The sequence below is a fragment of the Rana temporaria genome, chromosome 10, assembly GCF_905171775.1.
Source record: "Rana temporaria chromosome 10, aRanTem1.1, whole genome shotgun sequence".
NCBI classification, from domain to species: Eukaryota; Metazoa; Chordata; class Amphibia; order Anura; family Ranidae; genus Rana; species Rana temporaria.
In genome coordinates, this window is record NC_053498.1 from 103077305 (window position 1) to 103096015 (window position 18711).

General features: G+C 43.3%; 1 protein-coding gene across 3 annotated transcripts in view; it reads right to left on the reverse strand.

Moving 5' to 3' along the window:
* CFAP74 (cilia and flagella associated protein 74) overlaps positions 1 to 18711 on the reverse strand; it is a 195612-nt gene that overhangs the window by 16362 nt on the left and 160539 nt on the right. For all 3 annotated transcript variants that reach the window (XM_040325889.1, XM_040325888.1, XM_040325887.1), the window contains 2 exons: positions 12536 to 12690; positions 8501 to 8621 (listed from right to left, as the gene is read on the reverse strand). In XM_040325889.1, coding sequence (XP_040181823.1) covers positions 8501 to 8621; positions 12536 to 12690 — 276 coding nt within the window. The remainder of the gene's footprint in view (positions 1 to 8500; positions 8622 to 12535; positions 12691 to 18711) is intronic.

The following is an 18711-nucleotide window of genomic DNA, read 5'->3' on the forward strand; positions in this document are numbered from 1 at the left end:
TGCTGTTACGCCGTCGTATCCCTGTTCCTAACTATGGAACTGATCCACAGAATCAGTTTTCCATAGTTAGGCAGAAGATCCGGCATGTGTAAGGGACTTACACTGCCGGATCTTAGGATGCAGTACTGCATCCGCCTCTGGGGGCATTTTGTGTCGAAATGCCGCCTCGGGTATGCAAATTAGCACTTACAGAGATCCACAAAGCTTTTCAGCTTCGTTTTTTCTCCGTAAGTTTTAGTTTGCATACGCAAAATTAGGGCTGCTTTTACAAGGTGTAAAGTTAGTACACCATGTAAAAGCAGACCCTTCTGTCCAGCGACGCGATTTTTATTTTTTTTCCCGCCGTATCTTTTTTTTTTCCCGACCGCAACTTTATTGACCCGACGCGATCCACAAAGCACAGCGTAACGTAATTTCGCGCTATGCACGTCGGGAAAATGACGTCACAAGCATGCGCAGTACGGCCGGCTCGGGAGCGCGCCTCATTTAAATGGGAATCGCCCCCATTTGAAGAGGAACGCCTTGCGCCGGCGGAATTTAAGTTACACCGCTGCAAATTCCCAGGTAAGTGCTTTGTGGATCGGGCACTAACTTGGGAAATTTGCGGCGGTGTAACTTAAATGGAAAAAGTTAAGTTACGCCGCCTGGCTGAGGATTTGGCCCATGATCCCTGGCTACCAGATGCATTTGGGATGTTTCATATTTTTAGAAACTGAAGAAAACCTATGATTTTTAATAAATCTATTGTTTGGTAGACCCGCACCGAGTTCATCAAGCAAGACACAACCATTGTGCAGCACTGTTATGAAGGAAGCAAAGCCTGCATATGTGTTTGGCAAGTATGACTATATTTATATTTATACACGGTACTGTGCGAAAGTTTTAGGCAGGTGAGAAAAAATGCTAGAACATAAGAATGCGTTCAAATATATATATTTTAATTGTTTATTTTTTTATCAATTTAAAAAATGTAAAGTGAGCAAGCAGTGGAAAAATCCAAATCAAATCAATATTTGGTGTGACTACCCTCTGGCTTCAAACCAGCATAAATTCTTACACTTGCACAAAGTCAGGGATTTTGTAGGATTTGAGGCAGGTGTATACTATAGCTCCATACACACTATTAGATCTTCTGCAGATTTTTGTCTTCAGATTTACCAAAACCATGTAGTGCAAGGGCCTGCCTGATTGCATACAAATTAAAACTCTTTCGCCGCGTTCACACGATCGGAAATTGTAAATGCAGTGGTTGGCCAAGGAAACTTAATGCAGCAGATGAAAGACGCATCGTGCTTACTTCCCTTCAACATCGGAAGACGCCCAGCAGTGCCATCAGCACAGAAATGGTGGAAACCACTGGGATTCAGGTACACCCATCTACTGTCAAGAGAAGTCTTACCAGAAATAGTCTTAATGGAAGAACTGTGGCCAAAAAGCTATACCTCTATGGAAACAAAACTATGCCCAAAAACATAGGCACTGGGTTGCAGAAAAATAGCAGCAGATGTCAAAAACTTGAAATATTTGGCCTTAGCAGGAGGCAGTTTATTCGCCAAAGGGCTGGAGAGCAGCACAATAATGAATGTCTGCAGGGAACAGTGAAGCATGGTGGAGGTGCCTTGCAAGTTTGGGGCTGCATTTCTGCAAGTGGAGTTGGAGATTTGGTCAGGGTAAATGGTGTCCTCAATACTGAGAAATACAGGCAGATAATTATCCATCATGCCATACCATCAGGGAGGCATGTGATTGGCCCCAAATTTAATTTGCAGCAGGACAATGACCCCAAACATACAGCCAATGTCATTAAGAACTATCTTCAGCGGAAAGAAGAGCCTGGAAGTGATGGTTTTGCCCTGATCTTTGCCCCGGTTTTGCCCGATTGCCCTGATCTCAACATTTTTTAGTTTGTCTGGAATTACATGAAGAGACAGAAGGATTTGAGGCAGTCTACATCCACAGAAGATCTGTGGTTAATCCTCCAAGATGTCTGGAACAACCTACCAGCCGAGTTCCTTGAAAAGGCGTACCTAGAATTGATGCTGTTTTAAAGGCAAAGGGTGGCAATGGCAAATATTGATTTGATTTGGATTACTTTTCTGTTAATATACTTCCCATTTCGTTAAAGCGGATGTCCGCTGAAAAAAAATATATTAAAAGTCAGCAGCTACAAATACTGCAGCTGCTGACTTTTAATATCGGCACACTTGCCTGTCCTGGAGTCCAGCACCGTCCGCAGCAGAGGATGAGCGAGCGCTCGTCACGCTGCTGCCCCCCCCGCCACCCTCGGTGAGGGAACCAGGCTTCACTGCCCGGTTCCCTACGGCGCATGCGCGAGTCGCGCTGTGCCTGCTGACTGGCTCCCGCTGTGCTCTGGAAGTCGAGTGTTCCCAGAACACAACGGGGGGATGGGAGGTGACGTCCTGCCCACAGTCTGCCCGCAGACTGTGTGGCTGGAAGTGGGTGCAAATACCTGTCTTTAGACAGGTATCTGCACCCCCCTCCCCCTGAAAGGTGTCAAATGTGACACCGGAGGGGGGAGGGTTCCGATCAGCGGGAGTTCCACTTTAGGGTGGAGCTCCGCTTTAACTGGTAAAAATAAACTATTAACACTTTTATTCCTGAAAGCATTCTTAATTTACAGAATTTTTTCACTCCTGCCTAAAAGTTTTGCACAGTGTAATATATATATATATATATATATATATATATATATATATATATATATATATATATATATATATTTATTAGGAACTGTGAACTATTAAGGCACACTGTAATAATTGGATTGGCATTCGATTTTCGACTTACTTGTAAAATCCATTTTATGGGGTACATTATGGGACACAGTGCAGCTTGGTCATCTTTACTATCAAGGTAATGCGCCGCCTACAGGTGAATAGACACCGGCAAGAAAAAGACTGGAAGTCCTCTCTTAGGTATAACCCCTCCCCTTCCAGAAAGTCATAATCCAAAAAACACAGAGGGGAGGGATCTCTGGGTCCCATCCTGTGATGTACTCCAGGAAATGGATTTAACAGGCAAGTCAAAATCCTAATTTCTTTATCGTACATCACAGCACACAAAGCAGCTTAGTAATCCTTACTAAAATGGATGTCCCAAAGCACTTAAATGAGCTAAGGGCAACATGCAAATGCCAAAAAAATTTATAAACAGAAACAAGAAGAATCTCACACAGTGGCCCAGAAAACAAAAATATGTCCTCAGTGGATCTAACATCTACCTGGTAGAACCTTGTAAAAGTGTTAACCAAAGACCAGGCAGTGGTCATGCAAACCTATGCAACAAAACTTTGGTGATGAAAAGCTCAAGAAGCACCTACACTGCTGGTAGAATGAGCTTCCAATGGCAATGCAAGAGGTCTTCTTTTCAGATCACAAATTACAGCAATAAGCTGACAAATCCAATGAGAAATAGTAGAATTAGAAGCTTGCGTGACCTTTCTTAGTGCCCTAGAAAAGCATTAAGAGGGAATCCGAGTGCCTAAATGCTGCAGTCTACTTCAGGTAAATTCGAATAGCCCAGACCACATCCAAAGTGTGGAGAGAGCCTTGTCCCTCAGCGACTGAGGCCTAAGACAAAAGGTAGGAAAGGCTATATTTTGATTGAGATGAAAAGCTGAGACAAACTAAGGCACAAACGTTTGTTGAGGTGGAAGCACCATCTTGTCCTGGTGGAGCACAAGAAATGGCTCTTTACATGAAAGGGCCTTCAGTTCTGAAACCCTACAAACTGAGTAGATAGCTACCAGAAACACAACTTTCCTGGTCAAAAGGACCAAAGGAAGGTCTTAAAGAGGTTTTTGGAAAACAAAGAGTAGCAAATTGAGATCAGACAGTCAAAGGTTTCATGACAAGAGGGACAATCTGCATGATATCCTGTACCAAGGCACGTACCAAGGAATGAAGAGATTCACTCAACAACAACCAATAAAGGGAGATTTCAGTAAGAAGTGACATATGCCTTTGGTTGATGCAGCAGTTTGTTATCTCAACAATCTTATTTGCCCAGTGGATGACAGTTCACTTTGCAAAGATGCTTCTGACAAACATCTGGAATCGTTGTTCCAAACATCTTTTGCCTTGGCAGGGGCTGCTTTACAGCCGGTGATTGCAGCTATTGGATTACAGTTTCAGATCTTGGAAGCGAGATCTGAAACTTTTGTACCTTTTCAAATGAGCTTACCTACTTTTATATGAATTAATTATATTTCCTTTTCAATGTTATTGTAAAAAGCCATGAATTATGCCGCTTACACAAGATCAATTTCCGGCTTGTAAAAAACGATGTTTTTCAGCCTCTAGAAAAAAACGATGTTTTTTCCAACTTCATCATTAAAACGACGTTGCCCACACAAAATAATGCTCTAGCAAAGCGCGGTGACGTACAACACGTACAACGGCACTATAAAGGGGAAGTTCCATTCGGATGACGCTGCTTTAGCTGATTTTGTGTTAGTAAAAGACGATTCGCGCTTTTCTGTCTGTTACAGCGTGATGAATGTGCTTACTCCATTACGAACGGTAGTTTTACCAGAACGAGCGCTCCCGTCTCAAAACTTGCTTCTGAGCATGCGCGGGTTTTTCACGTCGTTAAAGCCCACACACGATCATTTTTTACAACCCAAAAAACGACATGGTTTAAAACGTCGATAAAAAATAGAGCATGTTCAAATTTTTTTTTGGTCGTTTTTCAGAAGCTGAAAAATGCTGTGAAGCCCACACACGATCGTTTTAAATTACATTTTTAAAAAACTTTGTTTTTTACAAGCCGAAAAATGATCGTGTGTACGCGGCAATATAATTTTTAACTCTATTCTCTATTCTCTAACTATTCCACTTTATTCTAAATATCTTTTGGTAATCTACCAAATCTGAACAGACTCTGCTTTGACCGTCATTATATATTTTTACCAATAAAAGACTATGACTTACCCTGTGTTTATGGCCCTCTAATTTTAATATGTATTGTATATATAGTCAGACAGTATGTTACTTACAGTATATGGTATTATATTTAGTGGGATCTTAAGTAAATTACAATCATAAAGTTTGTCTTGAACAGGATCAAATGTTATTTTAGTAATGGATGGTAACACCCCTCCCTGTTTACCCTGAAGGATTAGAATTGTATGTTCTCTAATTATAAGGTTCAGCATAATATAATAGGTGGAACTAAGAGGCAAAAATAAGTTTCTCTAGTCAAACAAAGTCATCCAGATGTCATGGTTTGGATTTTATTTGTGCTTGTTTTGTGCATAAGGAAGTTAGCCAGTTTAATATTAAATTTAACAAGAGTGTTTTACAATACTGCGTCTGGGTCTAGATTACTTTCATTTAACACATAAAATGCATATAATCTTATGAGAAGATTGTTGTTAAAAATGAAGGGTCTGGCGACAGAATATCTTTAAAAGAGGTTTTCCACTTTTAGAAAGCAAGCGACTGTACAAGAGTATATAATATGGCACTTCTCTGCTGCTTTACATGCTGACCCATGCTAATGAGAAAAAACAAAGTATTGCACATGAGTCTATGATGTGGTTCACCAAAGGTTGCACGGATTAAAAAATAAACATTTAAACTCACCCAGGTGGATGCAGCATCGATCCAATATTACATCTGTCCCCGCTGCCTCTACACCAAAAATTGAGCCGACTGCTCAGTCCTTGGCCTTCAGTGAAGCCGCATACACACCATCACTTTATGTGATGAAAAAAAAAACAACGTTTTTAAAAACGTCAATTTAAATGACCATGTGTGGGGGAAAACGTTGTTTTATGTCTTGTGAAAAACGACAAACAAAAATTGACCGTGTGTAGCAAAAAACAACGTTTAAAACAACGTTTTTAAACCCGCGCATGCCCAGAAGCTAGTTATGAAGCGAGCTTCAATGGAAAAAAGTGGTGAACGTAACCTCGCTTTGCTAGAGCATTGTGAAAAAACGATGGTGTGTAGGCAACGTCGTTTTTGAAAATTGAAGTTTCAAAAACGTTGTTTTTTACTTCACAGAAAATGACGTTTTTTTCCATCACATAAAGTGATGGTGTGTACGCGCCATAAGGTGTGACTCTGGAGGGGGTGGGCGCTCGCTGAGAGGCTGAGCCAGCTGCTGGTTCCAACCTCTGGGTGGATCCTAACATTAAAGTCAAGATCTCTCGAGATCAAACAAAACCAAAGAAAAATTCCCAGCTCAACTTACCGACCAGCATGCAACAAACCAAATTATCCCATCTAATAGTATGCGTTAAAAACAGGGGTCTAGTTTGCACACATTTGCAAACACGTGTGTACGCTGCAGAGCCACTTCACAGCACCTCAGTATTATACTGCACCCCAGTCCTAACTCTAAATTTTTAGAACCTCCATAGTAGAAGCATATGCATTATAATGGATAGGCAGAGGGCAGGTGAGCCTGGAGGGAGCCCACCCCTCCTTAAAGGCACAGGGGCGCACTGGAAGCCCAGCATATAGCACAATGGCAGCAAATGTGTCCAGTGTCCCTCATCAGTATTCCAACAGTAGTCCCCTGTCAGCTGAATACGGGTCAAAGCTTACATATGTACGAGTCAAGATTTCAGAACAATGGGCACTCCTACTATCCCAATAGAGCTTTGGCCCTACTTCTCCTTTGACCTTCCAGTTGTTGGGGTATTGACATACAGTGTTGCCAACTAAAACATGGCATTACCCATAGGTCTCCAATTTGAGAGAGTTATCTGTGTACAGAAAACTAAAAAGCCTCTACAGCTGCCCCAAATTGTTATAACTGAAATGAACTTAACTTCAACAGTCTCCAAACGTGGGATGGGACACAGATTGTTAGCTTCAGATAAGGGACGATCTTCTGTTATACAGGACAGGTGGTAACCCTAGCTGCAGGCTGGTTATATCCTGTAGCAGGGTACATATGGCAAATGTGCTGTAGTTTGGAGAAGCAGAACATAAAGAGAACACAACTTTGAGTGCTTGCACTTATTGGATGGTGTAAGCTCAAATCAGACTTTGGGCACTTGTACACAGTACTGATGTATGAACGTCAGATTTCTGCCATATAGTCCCAGTGTAAAGACGTGAGGATGAGTTGTAAAGTAAATGGGCATATTTGTGCGATTTCGTACACACACATAAAAAGTTCCTTTAGCTTTTCTTGGGTTGTGTCGTAAAAACACACACATGTGCGTAGGAACAAAAAATACTATTCAGTAATGCAGATTTTTGTATTTTTCTTTTACTATATGCAGCACCTGTTTATGTGCCTGTGTGTACAGACCCATTAAAACAATGGGCTGCATTTAGATCAGTATAAAAAAAAAAAAAATGCCTAAAAATGTGGCCTTTCTGTCACGATTGCCAAGGAGTACTTAGTAGGTGTCAGCAGTATATGCTGTGTGTCACATTTTGATACCTGCCTGCATGTATAAGTCTTTATTACCAAGGATAAGGGTCTATATTGTCATGCATTCATAATGGAGCTGATTCATAAAATCTAAGAATAGACAGGTGGAGCTTCAAGCCCACTATAACATTCCTCCTGTCCTCGCAGCAGCATGCTGAAAAAAAGGACTGGCCTTTACAATATGGGGATGAGTGGGCAGGCCATAAGATCAGTGTAATTGATATTTCAGAACTTCGGAGTGTGATGCAGAGATATAGGTAGATTCAGAAAGAGTTAGGCTGGCTTATCAGTAGATAAGCCGACCTAACTCAGAATCTACGCCGACCTATGTTTAAGCGTATGCTCAAACAGAGATACGCTTAAACATATCTAAGATTGCAATATTTCGGATGGCCGCTAGGTGGTGCTTCCATTGCGGTCGGCGTAGAATATGTAAATGAGTTGATACGCCGATTCACGAACGTACGCCCGGCCGCCGCAGTAGATTTACGTCGTTTCCGTAAGGCATTATCAGGCCTAAAGTTATTCCATCTATTAGGTGGAATAGCAATGTTAAAGTATGGCCGCCGTTCCCGCCGCGAGATTCAAAATTTTTACGTTGTTTGCGTAAGTCGTCCGCGAATAGCGATTTACGTCCACGTCAAAATCAATAGGCCCGTGCGGCGTACTTAGCCGCAATGCACACTGGGAAATGTAGGCGCCCGGCGCATGCGCAGTAACAAGAAAACGTCAAAAACGTAAGGTCAAGCCTGATTAACATTAAACACGCCCCCCTTCCACACATTTGAATTTGGCGCCCTTACGCCCGCCCGCTTTAGGCTACGCCGCCGTATATTAGCAGGCAAGTACATTGAGAATCATGTACTTGCCTAGCTAACTTACGGCGGCGTAGCCTAAACAGGCTAAGCTACGCCGCCACAGGTTTGCACCGATGTACCTGAATCTACCTATGAGTTATTAATCCACAAGAACAGCCACTGGCCGGGAAACATTCTCATACTGATGAGACTCAAGTGACCAACACCACATTCATTCATGTCTGTAGAGGTCTGGTTTTTAAAAATGTTTTGCAGAACAATCTTACCGCCTTCTATTGCTGGGATGGAGCAGAGTGACTCTGTCGAGACATCCAGTAAATCTCCTCCTTCGATGTACATGATGTGCTTTCTGGAGGCACCTCTAAGCTGGATGGAATGAGCTATGTGCTATGGACACATAAACAGCATATTTGAAACATATTTTTGTGTGTATATAATCTGTATGTGTATATAAACTATAGGAACAGTCTTCTTAAAATGGTGCTGGTTGGCTGTTGTTTTGATCCATTAGTGTTAATAAATTCTAAGACACTGATGCTGTACAAGCATACAGATCAGAAATTCTGCGTTCACCGACTTTCTCATTTGCATGCCTGTTCTGGGTCAGTGACTAAAAAAGTATTTAAGATATTGGACTGCAATGACAACCAGACAAATGGCAATTTAGTAAGAGATATCAACAATGACAGCCTCCATATTATTTTATTACATGCTTCCAATAAAAATGCAGGGTACAATACGACACAATGACTTAGTAGTGTATTATAATAGATATGGCTAAACAGAGGTTTTTACACTTGTTTTGGGTCAGTTTATAAAAAGTATTCATAAAACCCCGGCTGTGGTGTGGATAATATGACAGCCCAGTTACATATAACTGATTCCTTCCACTGCAGCGGGATGACCATGGTGAGGCCACATCAAATCTTTATAAAATTAGCTTGTAAAAATAATAACGTCTTCTGCTGGAATGTAAGTACCATAAGGTGCCAGATCACAGTTTTCACTGACTGTGCGGACACTTATTGTAATGATAAATCATTTACTGCATGTGCAAAGAGGAATACACCAAAAGCAGAACATATAAAGCTCAGATTTCATTTATTTAGACTCTTGTATCATAAGAAGTCTAATGTTGCGTACACACAATCAGTAATTCCGACAAGAAAACCGTGGATTTTTTTTCAGTCAAGAACGCGGTGACGTACAACACTACGACGAGCTGAGAAGTTCAATGCTTCCGAGAATGCGTCGACTTGATTCCGAGCATGCTTTTTTTTTTGTGCATCAGAATTGCATACAGACGATCTGAATTTCCGACAATTGTCGGAAAAATTGAGAACCAGCTCTCAAATTTTTGTTAACAAAGAAAAAATACCGCGCCAAAGCCCTATGTAAGCTGCAACTAAAAAGTGATATACACACCAAAGTACAAGGAAAATAAATGTAGTTGCGCTATAAAAATTAGATAACATGTGAAAAAGTGAAAAAATACAATATCCAATGAAGTGAATCAAAAATAGGAGACAATAAAAATGTTCATTGATCAGAAAGTCCTAATAAAGGTGCAATGAATAATTCCAATGTGAATCATATGCTGATAAACCACCACCAATGGAGATCACCGTAAGGGATGCAAGCTTACCAGATGGCAAGCATAAACGTCGCAGTAAACCCCAGCCAGGGCCTTGTGATGGAACTGCAACAAACACCGGTATGTGCCCATCAACTGTCGCCACTGTGCCCATCAATTGCCGCCACTGTGCCCCCTCAAAAACCGCCAGTTTGCCCTGTAAAATGCTGCCAGATTGCCCCCCCGTCCAGCACTTGCCTTTCTCGGGTCAGCCATCCTCCCTCCACTGTCCCTTGATGTCGTCTCCCGCCCTCGATGACGCTTCAGCCAATCAGGTTACCGGTAACCAGACCCGGTGAAACTGATTGGCTGAGATGCGTGTCAGTGTTAACCAGGGAACGCACACCCCGTGCGTCCCCTGGTTAACTATTTGGAAGCTGATTACAGCCCATAGGCTGTAATGGGGAAGCCTATCAGAGCCACTGGTGCAGCGCTCCTGCGCCCACTATCGACGCACCGCCACTGGCTGCTAATAAGAATTAAAGGAGCAGTGTTTAAAAAAATAGGCTGCAAGAAAGTGTCACTTTCGCAAATTTTTGTTTTGTGCGTTAAAAGGGTCAATTCAAAAAGTTTTTTTTTAAAGCCTATTAGAGCCTCTGGATCTAGTCACGTGCTTAAAAAAAAAAAAAAATCCCATTGAAATCCATGTGTCCAGCTCCCTGCATGTAGATTAGCGGGCAGACGCATGAATAGGAGGGCGGTGCCCCTGCCCTCCTAATGGAGCGGCCACCACTGCTTGAATATACAACATACCTGTAAAAAAAACACTGCATATAGGTCATTTTCTGGTGGCCGTTTCTTGAAAAGCCACAGTTTCATTGCTTACACACATCTTGCTGGTTCGTACAGGCTGCAGGAAAAACAGGTATTCAACTCCTCCAAACAGTCAAATAATTGTAGAGGAGGGTGAGCAGTGATGCAGCGGCTTTTCAAAGAACAGGCAGCCAGAGAGGTAAGTTTATGCTTCCTTTTGCAGGTATGTTTTACATTCAAGTGACGCTGTGCTGGCAGGTTCACTTATATACACACTGGCTAGTGAAGCAGGGTCAGAAATAAACTGTTTAACCCCTTCCCTACCGAGTCATTGTAAAATGACGTCGGCAGGACCCTCCCTCCCTCCGGGTGGACGTCATATGACGTTCTGGGCTTCCCGGGCGGCTAGGGGGCCCGCATGTCTGCCGCATCGCTTGGGACCTGGTGCGCGTGCCCCGGTGGCCATGATGTCCGCCGGGCACCTGCGATTGTAAACACACAGATACATGTCTTGTCAGAGGAGAGGAGACCGATGTGTGTTCTCAGTACAGAGGAACACAGATCGGTCTCCTCCCCTTGTGAGTCCCCTCCCCCTAAAGTTAGAATCACTCACTAGGGAACATATTAACCACTTGATTGCCCCCTAGTGTTAACCCCTTCCCTGCCAGTCACATTTACACAGTAATCAGTACAGTTTTATAGCGCTAATCGCTGTATAAATGTGAATGGTCCCAAAAAACTTGTCAAAAGTGTCTGATGTGTCCGTCGCAATGTCACGGTCACAATAAAAGTAAAAAATAAATAAAAAATGCCATAAATCTATCCCAAAGGCCCCATACACACGGGAGGATTTATCCGCGGATACGGTCCAGCGGACCGTTTCCGCGGATAAATCCTCTCGAGGATTTCAGCAGATTTTAATGCGATGGAGTGTACTCACCATCGCATTGAAATCCGCGCCGAAATCCTCTGGCGAAGACGTGTCGCGCCGTGGCCGCGATTATGACGCGGCGACATGCGCGACGCTGTCATATAAGGAATTCCACGCATGCGTCGAATCATTACGACGCATGCGGGGGATCCCTTCAGACGGATGGATCCGGTGAGTCTATACAGACCAGCGGATCCATCCGTTGGGATGGATTCCAGCAGATGGATTTGTTTGGCATGTCAGCAAATATTCGATCTGCTGGAATCCATCCCAGGGGAGAAATATCCGCGGAAACAGATCCGCTGGAGTGTACACACCATAGGATCTATCCGCAGAAACCCATTTGCTGGGATTTTTCAGCGGATGGATTCTATCGTGTGTACGGGGCCTTATTTTGTAGAAGCTATAACTTTTGTGCAAACCAATCAATAAAAGCTTATTGTGATTTTTTTTTTACCAAAAATATGTACAAGAATACGTATCGGTCTAAACTGAGGAAACTTTTTTTTTGATATTTATTAAATCAAAAAGTAAAAAATATTGTGTTTAAAAAAAAAAAAGATTTCATTTGGGTACAGTGTTGCTTGACCGCGCAATTGTCATTCAAAGTGTGACAGTGCTGAAAACTAAAAATTGGTCTGGGCAGGAAGGGGGTGAAAATGGCCAGTATTGAAGCGGTTAAAAGTAAGTTCTAACTATATAGTTGGTTTACCAGCAACTGGGTCAGGAGCAGGCAAATTATGCATTTATGTATCATTTTCACGTGGGTACAATAACAGGAGCAGCTCCAGATAATAATATATGACAAGCTAAGTAAGAAAACTAGGACATCTCTGATATGCTGTATCTAGTTGCAACAGAGTATATATGGTGTACAAAGCCACAATTTGTTACTGTTATATATGCTATCTTTCTAAGAACTGAATTGGCCTAGATCTATTTCTACCAAAATCGAGCATCTATCGTTTGTACTGTTATCCTTACCTTGCCGAAGAGCTCCACCATGAGGATGTCAGAGAAATTCACACTCTCATGGTCTGGAGAGAAAGAAACTGTGATCTCTTCAGTTTTGTTAGGCTGGATGGTGCCCTCTACAGGCGACGCACTGAAAACACTTTGTCCATTGTAGTTCTGAGGTCCTTTGAGAGTTTGGGGAAAGTAATTGTTAGCACACCAACAGTAAATGAGTACTAGTAAGAAAACAAACTGAATTTGCAATATAATACAGAAAAATATTTAAAAAGAAAAGAATAATGATGGCTAGACTTAACTCTTTACAATTTCATTCCTAGATACTTGTTAACTTGCAATTTTTTGGGGGCCCCTTTAGATCTCAAAGCATGGTAAGACATGGCACTTTGTGCAGTACATTGCAGTGCTTTTTAGCATTGCACTTCAATGCACAAATACAGTACATGGCAAAAAGACTGCACTGCAACGCACCACAACCCACATGCTGTGCATTATGGCGAACAGCAATAAAGATTGCTGCAGGCCTCATTTTTAGGCTGTTGTCATGTATTGGCACTGCATTCAAAATGAATGGGCTGCATTAAGCCAACACACCAAATACTGCGGGATAATGCGCATGTGGTCAATAAAAGGTCTGAAGGGCTCTTAAAGGGGTTGTAAAGGTAATTTTTTTTCCCTAAATAGCTTCCTTTACCATAGTGCAGACCATGGGAGAGTCAGGACGCTCTCTACGTTGCAGATAGAGAAAGGAGCTGTGTGCTAGTGGGCGTCCTGACTCTCCTGTAGTCCAAGGGAGGGGGCGAGCACGACACTCCACACAAGGAAGAAAGCCTTGCATTACTGTGTTGAGTTACAGACAGAAGAACAGGAAGTGAGGATTTCTCAGAAGAAATAAGGACATTTAAAAGCAAAATGGAAGGATGAGGTAAGTGAAGGAGGACTGCACTAAGGTAAAGGAAGCTATTTAGGGAAAAAAATTGTAAATTTACAACCCCTTTAAAGGGAAAATAATATTTGCTGTCCGTCTTATAAAGTGTAGGCTTCAGCAGCACAATAGAATGCTTGTACTGAAAACCAAAACCTTTTTTGTGTTTTACTCCACCCTGAAAATACCAGCATCAGAGGAAATTCGGAATCATAAATATTTAAAAAGATGGTACAATCTCATGCAATGTAGATTAAGGCCCCATGTACACTGCTGCTGCTAAACAGATGTTCAGAGGAAATTGGACACTTTTTTCAACTGCCCCTGAACTCATTGGCCCAGATTCTCGAAGGCATTACGACGGCGCAACACCATTAGCGCCGTCGTAACTCCTCATCTGGCCCCGGGTATCTATGCGACTGATTCTTAGAATCAGTTGCGCATAGGTACCCATTAGATCTGACAAGCGTAAGGCTGTTACGCTGTCAGATCTTAAAAGTAATTTTTTTTCCTGCCGCTAGGTGTCGCATCGTCGCTTTTCCCCGTCGTCTATGCAAATGAGGTAAGTACGGCGATTCCCGAACATACGCGAGGTCGACGCAGCGAATTAACGTCGTTTGCGTAGCGTACCCGACACGTAAGGTTGCCCCTGCTATTAGCCAGGGGCAACCAATGTTAACTATGGGCGTCGTTCCCGCGTCGAATTGAATCAAAATTACGTTGTTTGCGTAAGACGTCCGTGAATGGCGCTGGACGCCATTTACGTATACATCTAGGCAAATGACGTTGGGGCGACGTCATTTAGCGCAATGCACGTCGGGTAATTTACCCGACGGAGCATGCGCAGTACGCTCGGCGCGGGAGCGCACCTAATTTAAATGGTGCCCGCCCCATTTGAATTGGGCGGGCTTGCGCCGAGCAATCTAACGATACACCGCCGCAAGTTTACAGGTATGGCCCAGATTCTCATACATTAGCGCTGCTCCTGGGCAGCGTAATGTATGAGCTCTACGTTACACTGCCGCAGGTCTACAGGTTTAAATCCTGATTCTCAGAACACTTACCTGTAAACTTGCGGCGGTGTATCTTTAGATTGCTCGGCGCAAGCCCGCCCAATTCAAATGGGGCGGGCACCATTTAAATTAGGCGCGCTCCCGCGCCGAGCGTACTGCGCATGCCCCGTCGGGTAAATTACCCGACGTGCATTGCGCTAAATGACGTCGCCCCGACGTCATTTGCCTAGATGTATACGTAAATGGCGTCCAGCTCCATTCACGGACGTCTTACGCAAACAACGTAATTTTGATTCAATTCGACGCGGGAACGACGCCCATAGTTAACATTGGTTGCCCCTGGCTAATAGCAGGGGCAACCTTACGTGTCGGGTACGCTACGCAAACGACGTTAATTCGCTGCGTCGACCTCGCGTATGTTCGGGAATCGCCGTACTTACCTCATTTGCATAGACGACGGGGAAAAGCGACGATGCGACACTTAGCGGCGGGAAAAAAAATTACTTTTAAGATCTGACAGCGTAACAGCCTTACGCTTGTCAGATCTAATGGGTACCTATGCGCAACTGATTCTAAGAATCAGTCGCATAGATACCCGGGGCCAGATGAGGAGTTACGACGGCGCTAATGGTGTTGCGCCGTCGTAACGCCTTCGAGAATCTGGGCCTAAGTGTTCTGAGAATCAGGATTTAAACCTGTAGACCTGCGGCAGTGAAACGTAGAGCTCATACATTACGCTGCCCAGGAGCAGCGCTAATGTATGAGAATCTGGGCCATTCAGTGTTATCGTATGTGTATATGTACACAGGTTTGTTTACTGTAGTTTTTAGGCAGTTGCGTTTATAGGCCTTTTTTTGAAGGCCAAAAAAATTGTTCAGACTCCGAAGTTTCCTACGCCAAACGCGTCCGAATGCGTTTAACAGAGTTTCGTTTATAGGCGTTTTTTGTTTTTGCCCATTAACAAAAAAAAAAACGCTTCTAAACAAACGCATCACAATGCAGCTAAACACGGCATGCAAACACGGCAAAACTGATGTTTTAAACGTGGGTTACTACCTGCCAAGTTAAATCGTTCAGGAGAGTTTGTAAAAACATCCCGTGTACATGAATCCTTAAAAGTATAACAAAAGGCAAAACTTTGTGGAGTGGAGAGGGATTAGAATTGCTGTCTGTATCCCCATTAGGAATCTTCACCCTCTCTATTTGTTCTGTTTGCTGTTATTGTCGAAAGAAAATCCCAAATTGTAAAACAAGGGCAAATATCCTAATATTGCATAAATCGTATACATGTACAGGCATACCCCGCTTTAAGTACACTCACTTTACATACACTCGCGAGTAAGGACATACCCCCGAGTGTAAAGTGCCTTACAAGTACTGTACAGACATTTTGCAGCCGCACTAGAAGGAGCTGAAGCTTCAAGAGCATAGTCCACCCTGTTCCAGTGTGCTCCTGACACCCTCACTACAGCACCTGAGACCTCAACTACAGCTCCTGACACCACAAATACAGCCCCTGACTCCCTACTAAACCCTAGAAGTGAAACAAGGTATTGTTTCACTTTAAGTACATTTTCATTTTACATACATGCTCTGGTCCCATTGTGTACTTAAAAGTGGGGTATGCCTGTATGTGAAGCGGGTGCCCCACAGCCCCCTCAATTCCCGCTGGTCGACATTGCACAGGCTCTCAACAGAGTGAGAGAGAAAGCCTGTCAGTCCCTGCAGGGGATTTCCCCTCCCTCTCCTCCTCACTGACTCTGTCAATGTTAGCGGCGCTCACACAGGCATCCACCCACTCTCTGCTCCCTCTCCTGTGTTCCTATTAACAGGAGGAGTAGGAGCCAATTAGAGGGAGCTAATCAGAAAGACTTTAACAGCAGCATGAGCAGCTGCAAAGTATCCTGGGACATGTAGTCCTCATCTAAAACGGTCCCATAGTCTTGTATGGGGCAGGAACTACAAGAACCAGAATGCTCTGGGGAAAAAGAACCAAAGACTCCATCTTGTTTTCTTGAGGGAATTCAGTTACCAAGAGGCAGGACCCAAGGGAGAAGTGTTGCCTCCCAGGTCAGTTCCCCAGCTCATTTACAAGTTCAGCGGCTGGTCAGTGGCATCCAGCCAAAGAGAGGGGGATCCCAGGTGCATATCCAGGCGTACTTGCACTGACAACAGTGGGAGGTGACCAGTTGGGTCACCAGAAGAGCCTGGGTCCAAGACATTTATTTGGGCCTTGGTCGCATGATTGGTGAGAGGGCACTTGCCCCCTCTGCAGGAAACAAGGACACTACACATAGACAGAGTTGCCTGAATTTTGCTTACACTTACCAAAACCTGGGTCTCGTTAACGGCCTGTCAAGCAGTCACAGTGACTGCCTTGTTATCCGGATACTGTCAGCATACCACAGCTACACTTTGCCATGCAGAAGTTTAAGTGCACCAACTAAAGTGGTTAGCCAAAGATCCAAAAGCCTCATCCTTCGTCTAAGGGACTGGAGTTTCTGGTGCCATACGGGCCACAGACATATTCAGGGCTCTGTATATGTAGTGGGTGTGCGGGATAGTTTACCTTGGGAGTTAAGCCACTGAATGTTAATTTGGGTACAGTGTTTGTAGTTGGGCCTGTGGTGTCAGTGGACAGAAGACAGAGGTCTGGCATAAGAGAGGGTCATTGCTCTGCTCTCCTCCTGCCTGGACTCAGAGCCAATTCATGTAGAGGTAACCAATTGAATATAGAGTTGCCATTGCTGAAGTGTTTGCCTCTGCTTTTGGGGTTATTCTCAGATTTGGAATCCCCTGAAAACAGCCTGAATATAGTATTGAGCTATATTGCTCTTGGTCTTAGTTATTACTGTTCTGTTGATTCACTATTTACAGTAAAACCTTGGTTTGAGAGCATTTTGCAAGACAAGCAACATTTAAAAAAAAAATTGGACTTGATATATAAGAGATGTCTTGATATACAAGTAGCCTCACGTCACAACTGAGTATAAAATAAAAGAGAGACACCTCTAAGTGTAGCAATATGGTTACATTTAATGAAGGTACAACATTTAGCAACTCACATGGTTGATGATTAAAATAGGCACATCTAAGTATGCAGGCATCCAAGGTAAAGATGTCTACATAGACCGTCCTCCTCACCGCCATCGATGTCATCCCTTCCACGCTGCGCTCCACGAGCACTTCAAGCCTCGCTTTCAGGGTAGTCTTCCCGGTCATGATTGCAGACCGACAGCGATGAGAGACGGGGTTGTGGAGGACAGTCTATGTGGACAGCTTTAACCCGGATGCCTGCATATTTAGATGTGCCTCTTTTAATCATCAACCATGTGAGTTGCTAAATGTTGTATCTTCATTAAATGTAACCATATTGCTACACTTAGAGGCACCTCTTTTCTCTTTTATACTCTGTAGCTCCTGCAGGATTTTGCTTCTAATCCCCTTGTGGAGGATGCCATTTGTGGATGGACATTTTATGGTTACACAACCTATCGCATTGCTATAATCTTTTTATATGGACTTTAAACTGAAAGACCTATGAATAAATAGTTGTGGAACGAATCTGAGTTTCCATTATTTCTTATGGGGAAATTTGCTTTGATATACAAGTGCTTTGGATTACAAGCATGTTTACGGAATGAGTTGCGCTCGCAATCCAAGGTTTTACTGTATATTGTTACTGTCTCCTACTTTTCCACCGAAACCTTTTAGTAAAGACAATTTTTGTGTTTTATCATAATGTGTGTGTTTCCCATTGGTCCTTGCACTTACACGATTGCCAGGTGTGCCAGAGGGGGATGAGATTGTTATTGGGGTCGAGAGGCATAGTACAGATTTAAACATACTTAAAGCGGGGGTTCACCCAAAAAAAAAATTCTAAGATTACATCCAGCATACTAACGACATGTAAAGTATGCTGGTATTTTTTTTTTTTTTCTCCGTACATAACGTGTAATTGTTATTTTCGCCCAGGCTTCCGGGTTCTGATTACTGCGGGACTGGGCGTTCCTATTGAAAGCTTAGCTGATTGACGTCTGGTGAAAATCTTCCCATGTCGCATAAAGCGCATCACCAGTTTTCCGTAAATAGCCGACCCGCGAGTCGGCGCTATATGGCGCCTGCGCAGTCAGCTCTACACGGCGGGCGCAGGTGCCGTATAGCGCCGACTCGAATGTCAGCTATTTACGGAAAACTGGTGACGCGCTTTATGCGACATGGGAAGATTTTCACCAGATGTCAATCAGCTA